The sequence below is a fragment of the Paroedura picta genome, chromosome 1, assembly GCF_049243985.1.
Source record: "Paroedura picta isolate Pp20150507F chromosome 1, Ppicta_v3.0, whole genome shotgun sequence".
NCBI lineage: Eukaryota > Metazoa > Chordata > Lepidosauria > Squamata > Gekkonidae > Paroedura > Paroedura picta.
The window spans coordinates 23958321-23973107 of record NC_135369.1 but is presented as its reverse complement, the minus strand read 5'-3'; the positions used below and the strand labels follow the sequence as shown (position 1 = coordinate 23973107).

Genomic DNA, 14787 nt, shown 5'->3' with positions numbered 1-14787 from the left:
GGGAGCACAATGAAACAGTGAACATAAGAAGAGCCATGCTGAATCAGCCCAGTGATCCAGCATCCTGCTTTGCACAGTGACTAATAACAGGACACAGAAACTGATCCCTTCTCCTTAAAGTGCCTCCCGGCACTGCTATTTGGGGGTTTACTGCCTCTGAATGTGGAGGTTCCCTTTAGTCACCATGCTAGCAGCCACTGATAGATCTGCCCTCCACAAATATGTCTGATCTTGTTTTAGCACTGTCTATGCTTGTGGTCATTTCGCTACATCCTCTGGCAGCAAATTCCGCATTCTTATCACTCATGGTGTAAAAAGAAAAGTATTTCCTTTTCCCATTCTGATTCCCATCCTGAATCTACTGCCCATCAACTTTAATAATCTGCCTACTTTCTGTACCCTGTGCATAATTTTATAATCCTCTATCATGACTTTTCTCCACTGAGAAGTCCCATTCTCTTGAGCCTTTCCTCATAGGGAAGATGCTCCAACCCCCTAAGCATCTTGGTTGCCCTCCTCTGCACTTTGTCCAGATATGCCATGTCCTTTTGGAAATGCAGTGACCAGAACTGCACACAGTATTCCAAATGAGGCCGCACCATGGATACGATGAAGAAGAGTTGGTTTTTTTATATGCCGCTTTTCTCTACACAAAAGAGTCTCAAAACGGCTTCCAGTCACCTTCCCTTTCCTCTCCCCATAACAGGCACCCTGTGAGGTGGGTGAGGCTGAGAGAGCCCTGATATTCCTGCTCGGTCAGAACAGCTTTATCAGTGCTGTGGTGAGCCCAAGGTCACCCTGCTGGCTGCATGGGGGGGAGCGCAGAATCGAACCCGGCGTGCCAGTTTAGAAGTCCTAACTTCTACACCAAACTGGCTCTCATAAAACATATAAATAGTTTAAAATTAATAAATTACTAAAAGCTAACAAAGTGCAGAGTTTTTGCCATGACAGAAAGGCGTAGGCTGTAGGGGTAGTCAAACTGCGGCCCTCCAGATGTCCATGGATTACAATTCCCATAAGCCCCTGCCAGCGTTTGCAGGGGCTCATGGGAATTGTAGTCCATGGGCATCTGGAGGGCCACAGTTTGACTACCCCTGGCGTAGGGGGAGATCCCACCTGGTCAGGGAGGCCCAAAAGATGTTCTGGCCTTCTGTGCATCCTGGCCTCAACCATAGGCCTGGCGGAAGAGCTCCGTCTTGCAGACCCTGTGGTACTGTTAGCTCTGCCAGGGCCTTGATGTTCTCCGGGAGCTCATTCCACCAGGCGGGGGCCAGATGTGCTTCTTTGGGGCCAGAGGTAACCAGTCAGCTGGCCATGGCCAACCGCAGCATGCTCCGGGGGAGGGCACTGAATTTTAATGACCAGGTTAGTAGTTCAACAATTTCATGTTCCTATTCCCTAAGAACGCCTGGGTGCATGCCGTCACAGACCCGGACACTTGCTGGCTTCCCCCCACCCCCAACCTTCATGTCTTGTCACCCCAAATTGACTCAGTTCTTCCATTTCTGAAAATAGTTGCTTTGATCTGGTTACATGCCCTGCGTTGTCCACAACGATCACAGATGCAAAGAATTTGTTTAGCTTCCCCGGCATCTTCCCATCATCCTTTAGCAAACATTTTATTCCTTGGTCATCCAGAACTGTAATCTCTCAGATGTTAGGCTGGCAGATTTTTAATTTCCTGAATGTTTCCTTTTAAAATAAAACATTAGTGCTTTGTTTTCCAGCCTTCCAATAAGAAGGCTGAGTGGTTGGGTTTTTTCTTCTTACCAATTACATATTTTATCCCCCCCCCCACACAGTTTTTACATCAGAATTCATCGCTGCCATAATGCTTCTAGATAAACGATTCCTGAATCCGACACTCAGTAATTAAAGATCCCTTTTGTGATTTATGACCTAATTTTGCTGGGCTCTAATTTGCGGTTCTTCTCCTTGCGCCCGCCTTTTACCCCAATTAGCTTGATTCTCCTTCTGCATTACATCTCTCTGCCGTCCCACCCTGTGCGTATCCGTTTTCATTGTTTTTCTCTCTTGCATCAGCAATCGTGCACTATTTTTGCACTCACAAATACCCCCACCGCCAAGGCGGCCCCCTCCTTTCTCTACCCGCTGCTCCTCACCCCATGCCTCACCCCATGACGGAAACCAGCTTCCCACCCAGATAACAGCCTTCTGCCTAGCTCTGCTTCCTGCCATGTGTGTTTTGGGTTGATAACGCTCAGAGGGCTGCTTCCTGTATGTGTGGCTCTGTGTGAGTTTGCACACTTTGGTTCTTTGGGCTACTAATTTGAGATCTCTCCTCCCTTATGCCTGTAACACAAGAGTGATACCAACGTAACAGTACAAACATAACCGTTAGCAGAAGCACAGCTGCAGGAGGTGGGAGCTGTGTGCAGATAGTCTAGACATCATTTTCTGAAAGTTTGTTTATTTGACTTTGCTCCTGCGTCTTTATCTCTATACTTTCGTGAAAGCTTTCAGGCGTTCTGGGTGGCATACTTGATTCTCTCCTCATTTGTTTCACAACACCCCTCTGAGGTAGGCAGAGAGAAAATGGCTGCCAATCTTCCAGGCAACCAGTGCGATTGTAGTGGTTAGAATGTCAAATTAGGATCTGGGAGACCCAGGATCGAATCCCCACTCGACCATGGTGGCTCATTGGGTGACCTTGGGCCAGTCACCCTCTCTCAGCCTAACCTACCTAGCTAGGTTGTTGTGAGGACAAAATGGAGGAGAGGAGAAGGGGGGGTATAAATCAATCAATCAAATAAGCAAACTTCCCAGCTTGGTGTCATGGTTAAGAGCAGCGACTTCTAATCTGGAGAGCGGGGTTTGATTCCCTGCTTCTCCTCCACATGCAGCCAGCTGGGTGACCTTGGGCTAGTTACAGTCCTGTTAGAGCTGTTCTCACAGAGCAGTTCTGTCACAGCTCTCTCAGCCCCACCTACCTCACAGGGTGCCTGTTGTGGGGACAGGAAGGGAAGGCGATTGTAAACTACATTGAGACTTATTCGGGTAATGAAAAGCAGGGTATAAAAACCAAGTCTTCATCTTCTTCCTCTTCTTCACTGAGTTTTAAATCATTTTCAACTTGCCTCTTTCGAGGCCTAGTTCAGACTCACTAACCTCACGCAGTGACCATAGCTTTCTGAAGCATATAATCAGTCCATATAACCTTTATTGGCTTATAGGTTGAGAGGTACATATCATAAGGAAACGGTCAGGAGCCATTAATAAGCACAGTAAAAACATTCAGTAAAAATCAGCAAACTAAGGGGTGACATAATGACAACAGATATAAAAAAATATAAAATTGTGTACATAAAAATCAGCTACAATTTAAGAAGCTTTAGATTTAATTTTTGCTGAGACAGCAAAGGATGAAAGATGCGTTTGGCAGTATCGTCCTCTCTGAATTCTTCCAGTTCGTTTTGCATCCGCCCATCAATTCCCCCCCCCCCTCGTGTGGCCGACAGCATGCTGCGGGGGCTGAACTGTGAGGTGGAGTCTCCCCCTTGTGTTCCGAGGCTGCCTCACATTGTGGAATTTGGACAATCCAGGCTGATGCCGCACATGGATGAGTAAAGCATTATGTCTTCTGGCTTGGCTTCTGCCAGGAGAAGTGGCGTGCCAGTTCTTAGGTTTACATACACAATCAGTCACAGTGGAGAGGAATTTAAATCTAAAATCTGGACAGCAAAAAGCCTAGAGTAATGAAGAATATTCTCAGAGAGAGAACTGCATTCATTAGTTGCTGGAAGATCCCCAAGAGGTTTGTGGCACATTGAAGTGAGAGTCTTTAAGGTGGGAGAGGTTTCTAGTTTAATTTGGAATATGTTGCACTTGCAACGGTTCCAAAACATGGAGGCGTTCTGGGATGGAAACCTCGAAGGTGAAATTCCCCCCTGAAAAGTAACAGAGAAGGACAGAGGCTTAATTTGAGCCATGGCTGGACTGCTGGGGAAGGGAACTGTGTATGCTAGATTCCCCCCCCCCCCGCGCCACCATTTTTCTGCTTGAAAATGCGATCCTCCCACTTTAAGCTGCAGCAGGGGAAAAGACAGGCACAACATGAGCCCCGGCCCACCCCCCTTTGCCATTGAATTACAGCTTGACTTCCAGCTACCTCTGGGGGGGGGGGTCTTCAAGGCAAGAGACCTTCAGAGAACTGCCTCCCCATCACAACCCTGGTGTTCCTTGGAGGCCTGCCATCCAAATACTAACCAAAGGCAACCTTTCTGAGATCCTATGAGATCAGGCTGCCCTCGTCGGATTGTCTTTCTCCCTACGAGAATTTAAAGCAGCTCAGGAAAGGGGTGAAAGCTGGGTTTTTATATTGTGGCGGGGGGGGGGGGGAGGCGTGTGTCTGTGACAGGGAAGATTCAACACCTCCCTTCTGTAGCCCTGTGGCCCCGATCCATAGAATCATAGAGATGGTCCTGATAGGCCCCACGATACAAACCCAGGAGCTGCATCCACGGAAGACTGTCTGTCCTCAGTCTGAAGGCCTCCAGCAAGCAAGAGCCCCCCTCCCGGGAGAATTGCCTAACCGCTCTTATGGCGAGGGAGCTTTGCCTAACGTTCCAAATGAAAGTCGCTGAAGCCCCTGAGATCTCGTTTAGTCCTCGGAGCAGTAACGAGCGAACCCTTGCTGATCAAAACCAGGCTTCGAGTTTTACTCCATTGACATTCTGGCGTCTGTGCAGAAATCCAGGAGGAAGATGTGCAGGCGGTGGAAGACGGCGTCTTCGATGTCCACCTATGAGGCTGCTGCTGGAGGGGTCTGCTTGAAATGGCGGCATCAGGTGATCACGCTTTGGGGGCCTAGTGGTGGGCAGGGAGAGAGGGGGGAGGCGGAGGGGGCAGTGGTGGAGCAGCTGGGGCCGCAGGGGCTGCCGAGGGGGAAGTGGCAGCATTCCCCTCGCAGCACTTGACCCCAGAGCACTGCTCTTCTTCTTACTTGGAGCACCGTCATTTGCACTTTGCATATTTATAAGCGCAACAAGATGCACACGGGCACTACCCTTGTTGTGCATCACTGACCTTGGCAACTAGGAAGAGCCCAGTTTGCTTGGGGCAAAGGGTAGCTACGCTTGAAAGCAGCATGGCAAGGACGCCTATTTATAGTGGCAGGAGGAACAGCCCTCTGCCCCTCAGCCCCACAGGAGTCAGGCATACAGGTCTCTAATTTTGGAACAGGCCTACAGGCCTCTCCTGAAAGCCCCTTTCTTCCGCGAAAAGGCTGCCTTCTTTCAAAGGCCACATGCCCTAATTGCAGGGATATGTGAAGAGGGACGCAGGCATCCATGTTGAGGCAGTTGCTTGGGGGAGTGGGAGGAGGAAGAGGGGCAGCCGTGGGTGATTCGGTGCAGCCTCCAAGGAGCAGCTGGCTCCAGAGTCCTCTGGAAGGCAGCGGTTTTGTGATCAGCCCAGATTTCTCTCTCTCGTTAAGCAGTTTGAACGTATGGTGGGCCCATATTTGACATTCTTTGACCGACGGGCCAAGGGACCCAAGTTTTTCCTCTCCTGGTCGAGTGCCAGCCCTACCCAGGAGTTGCACCGTCCACCTCTGCAGCTTCCCCCCTTTAATCCCTAATGTCTGGGGGGGGCACCTGTTAGAGGTGCTCTGTCATCCACCACGGACCCCAGGGCTGCCCCATTTTCCAGGAGCAGGCTCAGCAACGGCTCAGGTTAAGCTCTTGACGATAACAAAGCTCCGTGTGTGTTTGATAAGATGCAGAATGCCCAGCGCATCCTCCACAGCAGCAAGGTCAGCTTTCCTGACTCCAGACTCTAACGGGGGTGTATTTTAGATCTGATCATATTTAACTCCTGCCAATGGAGATCTACCACACCTGAGTGGTTTTTAATGACAACCGTGTTGCTGGGCTCTGCTCAATCTGTAGCACTGATGTATTATCCGTGCAGAGAACGAGGAGGCAGCCAAAGGGACAGCTGTGTGCGGGGACACTATCCATTACGCTGCTTACGGATCTACCCCGGGTCTCGTCCCGCACACAGGTGCCCAGGAGTTCCTGTTCCAGCTCGGCTTTATTCATTCCCTTATTTATGGCCTTGGCACACAGCTGTCCTTGCCGAAGCAGCTGGTAGAAAATATCCAGAGACAATTTCCCAATTTCCCAAATAATACAATTCAGCAGCATAAGTGAGACAAATGGATTCCGGGCCGGCCCCAGGGATGAGAGTCCTCAAGGGTGACCTGGGGATCCCCTGGAATTACAGCTCATCTCCAGATGGAAGAGATCAGTTCCCCTGGAGAAAATGGCTGCTTGGGGGGGCAGACTCCAGAGCATTCTACTCCAGCACGGCATAGTGGTTATGAGAGGCGGCTTCTAATCTGGCGAGCCGGGTTTGATTCCCCTCTCCTCCTCCATGTGCAGCCAGCTGGAGGCCTTTGGGCTCGCCACAGCCCTGATAGAGCTGTTCTGATCGAGCAGTCCTGTCAGAGCTCTCTCAGCCTCATCTACCTCACAGGGTGTGCGCTGTGGGGAGAGGAAGGGAAGGCGATTGTGGCGACACTTTTGGGCAGTGAAAAGCGGGGTATAAGCACCAGCCCTTCCTCTTCACTGAGGTCCCACCTGCCCTAAATCCTGCCACTCTTAACTACTACACCGAGCCTCCAGGTAGTTCCCAACCCACAGATGGCAGCCCTAGCAGGCCCTGATTGGCAAGGCCCTGAGCGAAGAGCCTCTTGACAAGCGCCTCTAGGAATCCCCAGGCTTGAGGCTTACCCCAGGTAGGACTCAATGGAGGACGGTTTGCTGCCAGCGAGATAGTCTTAATTTCTCCCCTGCCAAGGATCAGAACCGCAAAGGGGCCCAAGTTGTTCTCTTTGCCACTTTCCTGAACTGATCAGGCTATCAGGAGTTTCTCCTTGCCCTGTTGTTATTGCTGACGGGCAGCACGGGGGTACGCTTGGGGTCCACCTTACTTGGAGCCATTTCAGGTCGTGGGAAGTGGATTAAGGCCCTCTCTCCCCACATGGTAAAATGGATTAGAGTTGGTGCCCCTCACATGTGGAAAGTTGAATTTCAACCTGCATCTCCCACTGCACCTCTGCATGGCAGGAGCCACGGTGGCCATGGGGTGAACCTGTAAACAAAATGCAATGTTCAGTTAGGCCTGACTTAGCTGAGACTCCGGGTGTTTGTGTGCCCCTGAGAAGTCTGCAACGTTCGGGGACAGGCTGGAAATCAAGCCTGATGTGGTTCTATCTCCTGTTGGGAGAGCACGAATTTGGGGAGGAGGTAGCGGCGTGTCTGTTTCAGCCAATCATTTCAGCGCTGTGTTTTTATCTTTGCAGGATCTTCTCTTTCTCTTCTGTCCCCCCTTTGGCTACTGCCACTCCAGGAAGTCCTCCGCCTGGTTCCAAGGGCTGCCCCAGCAGAAGTGGAATGTGTATATTAAGGTGGGGTGTGTGTGTGTGTGGAGCAGACATCCAGAAGGGGTGCACTGTAGAGCAGCCGGACCAGGAAGCTTTCTTTCTGAAATCTAGTTCGGAATACCTTCCTCCCCTCTATGTTTTTAAGGGTTGAGGCCGGAGTTTCCATGGCTGAGAGAAGGAACCCTAATGCCTTCATGACACAGACCTGCCCAAACCGTGTGTATATTTGTTCCAAGAACTGGATTCCAAGATGTAATAATGATTACAATAAAATTGACATTTCCTGTCTGCTTACCTGTTCCATCGGCCAAATATTCTGTTGTTCCGAGCAGGGTGGGGAGTGATTCAGGCAGAGAGAAGAAGGCACCTTCTGTGCTCGAGCAGCTAACCTGGGTTGGTCCACACAACCTTGTCGTTTTATGTCAGTCCCCCCTCTGCCCCCCCCACCGTCCTCTTGCTTTATGTTGTTGCTGCTAATTCAACTGGTAAAGCTTTTCACAGCAATCCATCTCCATGCTACCAAAGAGCAGTGCTTGCCTCTGAGCATATGCAGAATTGTTGCGAAAAGTGCCCAAAGAAAGCCTCTTTTCATGCCCCAGTGCAGCCCACTCTGATCCCTGCAAGGAGGGTGATGATGGTACCATTCTGTGCATTTACAGAGCACTGGAGATGGAGCCAGAGAAGGAGGTGCCATTCGTTAGGGATAAATATCCCTTTGATTCACCCTCCTCCTTCTCATTTCTTGTCAAATTGGACACAGTGGAAGGGAAAAAGAAAATGAAACTTACATTGATTTTCCCCCTCCCCTCCCCCTTGGTGACAGATTCTGTTTATCATTCTATATTGGCCATGTCAGGCTCTTGTCATCTTCATGCTGCAAGGTGGAATCTGCCCCACTTCCCCTTTGTGAGATGGTCCCATTTTGGCTTGGGGGGTGGTGGAATCCATGTGTTCTAGAAAAGCTCTGTACATTGAGTGGGGGACACTCTCTGCCCATGCCCAGAGGCACATTTGCTTTTAACTGTCATGCATTTACATTTATTGATTTACATCCTGCTTTTCTCTCCAGTTGGAACTCAAAGTAGCTTTCAATATTATTATTATTATTATTATTATTATTATTATTATTATTATTATTATTATTATTATTATTATTATTATTATTTGGTTTATGGCCTGCCATTCCCAGTGGCTCATGGTGGGTTACATCAGTCTGAGCAAAACCCTGTTAAAATCACCATAAAAACCCCAGACGTAAAACATCACAATCTGATGAACATAATATAAAAGAGAAGAACCTGTCCCTTCTCCCAATGCTAACTCATATTGTTCTCTTCCTCCATTTTCTCACAACAGTAGCCCAGTGAGGCAGACCAGGCACAAACTCATCCAGCTAACTTTCATGGTAGAAGCGGAGATTCAAACCCAGATCTCCTAGGATCCTACTCCTCTACTCCATTCCCTGTGTGCTGGCTATCATGATCTAAAGCAGGGGTAGTCAAACTGCGGCCCTCCAGATGTCCATGGACTACAATTCCCATGAGCCATTGCCAGCTGGCAGGGGCTCATGGGAATTGTAGTCCACGGACATCTGGAGGGCCGCTGTTTGACTACCTCTGATCTAAAGCTATTGTGTTCGTAGGGCTATGCCCTTTGGATCCTAACTTTAGACAGCTTTTTAAAAACACATTCATGGAGGAGAAGACAGCTATCAAAAGCTATTAGTAATAATAGCCAAGTGGAACCTCCATGTCCAGAGGCAGCCTACCTGCAGATACCAGATGCGAGGGACAGATAATGGGGAGAGGCCTGTAGTCTTTGTGCCACGGCTGGGAACAGGATACTGTGTCAGGAGGCTTCTTTCTCTGATCCGGCACGGCACTTCTTAATGAGAAGGGTGGCAAGGTGGGGCCCGTTCTCCCTACGAAAGCTGAAGCCGCTAAGCGGGAGAGAAAAAATTGAATTATGAAAAGTATTGATTGGCGCATGGATGGCGCAGGTGATAAGCGCCAGGCGGTCTTAAGCAGGCGGGTAAACAGAGCCCTGCTCTCGGCTCGGGTCTTGCTAAGCGGATTAAAGGAGGGGATGAGACATGACCTTTTAGACAAGAAACTCCTTTTGCTGACGGCTACTTCCCCCACCCACCCGCCTTCCCTGACTCTGAGCCAAATCAGCTCCGGTGCCTCAAGAGCTGTTGTCCCTCACCCCCAATATTTTTTGGCTCGGACTCGCTTGGTGCCGTGATCTCTTGCCGTGATCTCTTGCAGGATCCCGCTCTGCTGCCAAGCCCCAATCAGCTTATGGGCCTTGCAAGGCAAGTGAGAAGGAGACGGAATTTGCCCTTGCCTTCCTCTGCAGAGCCTGCCTTGGTGGATTCCCTTCCAAGGACTGAGTCTGCTGAGCTTCTGAGACTAGGCTATACTAAACTATGGCTCTCCAGATGTCCGTGGACTACGATTCCCATGATCCCCTGCCAGCTGCGAATTGTAGCCCATGGACATCTGGGCTATACTGTGCCACTGCACACCCTTCTTCATTAGTGCCCCAGAAACTGCCAAAGCTTTGAGGAATGGTGTGTAGGTAGAGTGGCTGCTTCTGTATATGACCACTGAGTCAGATGACCCGAGTTCCAGTCCTGCGTCTGGGAAGGGCAAGAATCTATTTCCCCTTGTCAGAGGAACCTGGCTTATTTTCTTTTATATACTCACTCTATTTATATCCTGCCTTTCTCCCCAATGGGAACCCAAAGCAGCTCATATATATAGTTCCCTCCTCCATTTTATCCTTACAATAACCCTGTGAGGTCACCCAGCAAGCTTCCGTGGCAGGGTGGGGATTCGAACCCGGGTTTCCCAGATAGTCTGACACTTTAGCCACTACGCCACACTGGTTATTGGAGAGGAGTCACATATTCATTGACAGTTGTATCCTACCTTTCCTCTAGGCTTGCCACTTCTGGGTTGAGAAATGTCTGGAGAGTGGGTGGGATTTAGGCAGGGAGGGACTTCAGTGGAATACAATGCTATGGAGTTCACCGTCAAAAGCAACCATTTTCTTTGTCACCTGGAGATGAGCTGTAAGACCGGGGGATCAGACATCCCTACCTTCCTCCAAGGAGCTTGGGACCACGTACCTTGTTGTACTCTTTCATGTTCTCCTCACGACAATTCTGCGAGGCTGCAGGAGTGCTCAGCCCAAGGTCTCCCAGCAAGCTTCCATGGCAGAGTGGAGGACTGGAACTCGGGTTCCCCAGATCACAGCCACAATGTCATGGCCATGAACAGGAAGCACATGTTTGTCAGGCAGAAAGTCTCAAGGGCCACCCCCAGCTTCCCAGACCATCAGTCAGGCTCAGCATCCAAAATTTTTGTGTGTCCCTCTCTGTGTTTTTCAAACCAGCCGCACTTTGCCCATCGGCAGTGGGTTCTCAAAGGCCACCTTCCTCCCTGCCTCCTCCTCCAGTTATCAGCCTATTAGGAAAAGAATTAACATATCACTCGGACTCGTCCAGGTGAGCTTCAAAGCTGCATTCACATGAACTGAGGTGAACACCCAGGTCTTCTCCCTCGGCCCCTGCTGATGTGACCTTGTCCCTTTCTAGGAGGCCAGGCTGACAAGGTTCGCTCCATCTGCATTTTCCTCACACAAATGCTACCGGGGAAAGAAACAGGACAAAGGGCTTTGCTGAATAATTTACTTGTGGCTAATTAATTATGTATTAATAAATAAGTGTTTAACAATTGGCTACAACACGTGCATTTTGTGCGGGTGGGAGGCCTTGTAGACTGACAAGGAGGGCATTGCAGTCTTCGGGGGGGGGGGATTTCATTTGTAATGGAATTGGAGGGAGGGACAGGCCAGGGCAGGAGCCCCCTCCCAAGGACCTTCAACTCCCCCCCCCCCCAGTGGGCACAAGGGAGGTTGAGAAAATCTATGGCCACCATTACAGCTGCTTCTAATGGCTTAAATAAAATTTAAATAGCTTTTTACAGACCTCACATGTTCTGTAATTATGCATCATTTATACAGCAGTTTTAATGACACTCTTTTGTGGCCGGAGCCTATGTGCTTGTCCCCCTGAGATGCTGTCAGCTTTGCTGAGCTCAAGCATGCACGGGGGCGCAGCTAGCTTGAATTGGCACAACCAAAAGATTCTGTCCGCTAAGCAAGGCAGGATCAAGATATTCTTCCCCCCCAAACCTCATTATTTATTTTGATATTTATACCCCACTTTTCCATCCAGTGCAGACACCCAGCGGCTTTAATGATGCTGTTCTCCCCTCCCTTGTTTTATCTTGCAGCAGTAATCCTGCGAGGTAGGTTTGGCTGAGAAAGAGAGGGGTTGGCCCAAGGTCACCCTGCAAGGTTCCATGGCAGAGAGGAAATTCCTATTTGAATCTCCCAGACCCTGGTCCCACATTGTAACCACTACACCGCACCAGCAGTGGGGTCCTCCACACTCCTCAGCTTGGTGGAGTGGTTAGGAGTGCGGACTTCTAATCTGGCAAGCCGTGTTTGATTCCCCGCTCCTCTATCACATGCAGCCAGCTGGGTGACCTTGGGCTCCCCAGGGCACTGATAAAGCTGTTCTGACTGAGCAGTGATATCAGGGCTCTCTCAGCCTCACCCACCTGACAAGGTCTTTGTTGGGAGGAGAGGAAAGGGAAGGCGACTGTAAGCCGCTTTGAGACTCCTTCAGGTAGAGGAAAGCGGCATATAAGAACCAACTCTTCTTCAGTAATATCAGGGCTTTCTCAGCCTCTCCTCCCTCACAGGGTGTCTGTCGTGGGGAGAGGAAAGGGAAGGCGATTGTGAGCTGCTTTTAGACTCCCTTGGGTAGAGGAAAGCGGCGTATAAGAATCAATTCTTCTTCTTCTTCAGTAATATCAGGGCTCTCTCAGCCTCACCTCCCTCACAGGGGGTCTGTTGTGGAAAGAGGAAAGGGAAAGTGAATGCTTTGAGACTCCTTCGGGTAAAGAAAAGCGGCACAGAAGAACCAACTCTTGTTCTTCTTCTCTATCACACACACACTCCCAACCTGACTGTATGTTGTTAATTTGCTATATGAGTTCCTGCACTCTGGGCTCAGGGAAGGATTATCGTCCTTTTGAAGATGAGGAGATTGAGGCAAAAATGAGGGAATTTAAGCCTTCATGTGCTCCAATGGTGAAATAGCCACACTTTGCAAAAGGAAGGGCTAAGGTGAAGGGGAAATACTAGCCAGCTCCGGGTTGGGACATACCTGGAGGTTTTGGATGTGAAGCCGGAGGTTTGGGGAGGGGAGGGGCTTCAATGGGATACAATGCTACAGGATCCACCTTCCAAAGTGGCCCTTTTTCAAGTGAGCTGATCTCTGTCATGGGGAGTCCATTGTAATAGTGGGAAATCTCCAGCTGCTATCTGGAGGTTGACTAACCTAGTACGTACCAATACAATACAATCTTTATTTTACGGTCATTCAGACCAACATTCACATGTAATTAAAAACTGAAGCAATTCAAAAGGGGAGAAAGCAATAATAATAGTACAAAAGAATTAAAAGTCTGACATCACAAGAACTTTAGGGTGCTAAAATCAATATTTAAAGTATCCTTTAAAATACCAGTGACAATTGGATCTTTATAGTATTTGATTCATCTTAAATCAAATAGAAACTTTCTGATCTGCATACATGGTACATGCCCATCAGCCCCCTTGGTGTCGTGCTTAAGAGCGGTGGTGTTAGATCTGTAGGTTTGAAGGAAGGAGTTAAATCGGCTCTTTATTGTGACCCCAGCATGACTGTATAAAGACCAAAACTGAACCGAAAATCCCCCGGGAAACTGCAACTTCTATACATGCACAGAGAAAAGTATCTTCTGCCAGTATATGCCCTATTGATCAGTTTAACTTTAACTGACTGGATTCTGAAGTTGGGATCTAGCCATACGTTGGCTAACTGCCGTGCAGACTTTGGATCCTGCCTGGGACCTCAAGCTCAGTCCTTGCAGGTCTACAGACACAACAAGCAACTTCTAATGCGGAGAACCGAGTTTGATCCCCCACTCCTCCTCCACATGCAGCCAGCGGAGTGACCTTGGGTAGTCATGGTTTCCTCTCAGTGCTATCTCAGCCTCACCTACCTCACAAGGTAACTGTTGTGGGGAGAGGAAGAGTAGGCAATTGTAAGCTGATCTGAGACTCCTTCGTGTAGTGAAAAGCGGGGTACAAAATCCAGCTCTTCTTCATCATCATCACAGACAGCCCGTCCCTAATGTTTCCCCTTTCTATTCTGTCCTGGGCAAGGGTTCTATACTGCTAACAGTGACACAGCAAGCAAAAACTCATCCAGTCTTCCTCAGTGCATGTTTGTACGGGGCGGGGGGGGGGGGAAGCTATACCAGTTGAATTGCTTTTGCCTGTCTTGTATGCTTTTAAAAGGGGATCTGATAACCATCTTCAAGTATTTCAAAGGGTGCCACATAGAGGACGGAGCAGAGTTGTTCTCTCTTGCCCCGGAGGGACGGACCAGAACCAATGGGATGAAATTAATGCAAAAGAAATTCCGTCTAAACATCTGGAAGAAGTTCCTGACAGAGCGGTTTCTCAGTGGAATAGGCTTCCTCAGGAGGTGGTGGGTTCTCCATCTTTGGAAATTTTTAAACAGAGGCTGGATAGCCATCTGACAGAGAGGCTGATTTTGTGAAGGTTTAAGGGGGTGGCAGGTTACAGTGGATGAGTGATAGGGTTGTGAGTGTCCTGCATAGTGCAGGGGGCTGGACTAGATGACCCAGGAGGTCCCTTCCAACTCTATGATTCTATGAAAAACATAGCGCAGGTGGTGGCAGGGCAGGGTAGCCCTTGCCTTTGAAAGAAACTGCCTTGCTTTTTTCAGGTAGAGGCTCATGTGCTTGGAACACATGTGCAGTGTGACAAACAGAAATTCAGGTAGGTCAATGATACAAACAGCCAGCATTACATTTCTTCACAGGCTTCCTTCCCAGGACAAAAAGAAGCAACTCACACCTCCCCAAGATGACCCTTCCTCCACATGGTCAGCCCACCCAATGATAAATACAGAAGAGGATTCTGGGACGGAAAATCCTGCAGTGGCATCCTTTGAGTTGTGGCTCGGCATCAAGGGATCTAGTTAGAATGTTCTGGAATGTGGAAAAAATGATAAAAGAGTTCCGCTGAGCTTGTGGTCAGTCTATTCCTTTTGTTACTGAAGAACCCGAATCTGCTACCTGTTGAGAAGACTGAGTTCTTTGATCTCCTGTCTCTGGCGGAGATTATGTTGATAGATTCAGAATAAAACCCGGTTGGTCTTAAAGGTGTCACTGAATTCGAACTTTCCCCCAGAGATTATGATGGTTTCCCCTGAGCTAAAAAACGGG

The 14787-nt window shown here is 49.1% G+C and overlaps 1 protein-coding gene across 4 annotated transcripts in view; it reads left to right on the top strand.

The window, feature by feature from the left end:
- RASGRP2 (RAS guanyl releasing protein 2) overlaps nucleotides 1-14530 on the top strand; it is a 49062-nt gene extending 34532 nt beyond the window's left edge. For 3 of the 4 annotated variants that reach the window (XM_077327943.1, XM_077327964.1, XM_077327954.1), the window contains 2 exons: nucleotides 4713-4811; nucleotides 7331-7712. In XM_077327943.1, the coding sequence (XP_077184058.1) occupies nucleotides 4713-4771 (59 nt within the window). In that variant the 3' untranslated portion in view covers nucleotides 4772-4811; nucleotides 7331-7712. Of the gene's footprint in view, nucleotides 1-4712; nucleotides 4812-7330; nucleotides 7713-14381 lie in introns of those variants that run through there. The other variant, XR_013229435.1, reaches the window with a different exon arrangement.
- Nucleotides 14531-14787: the final 257 nt, after the last annotated feature.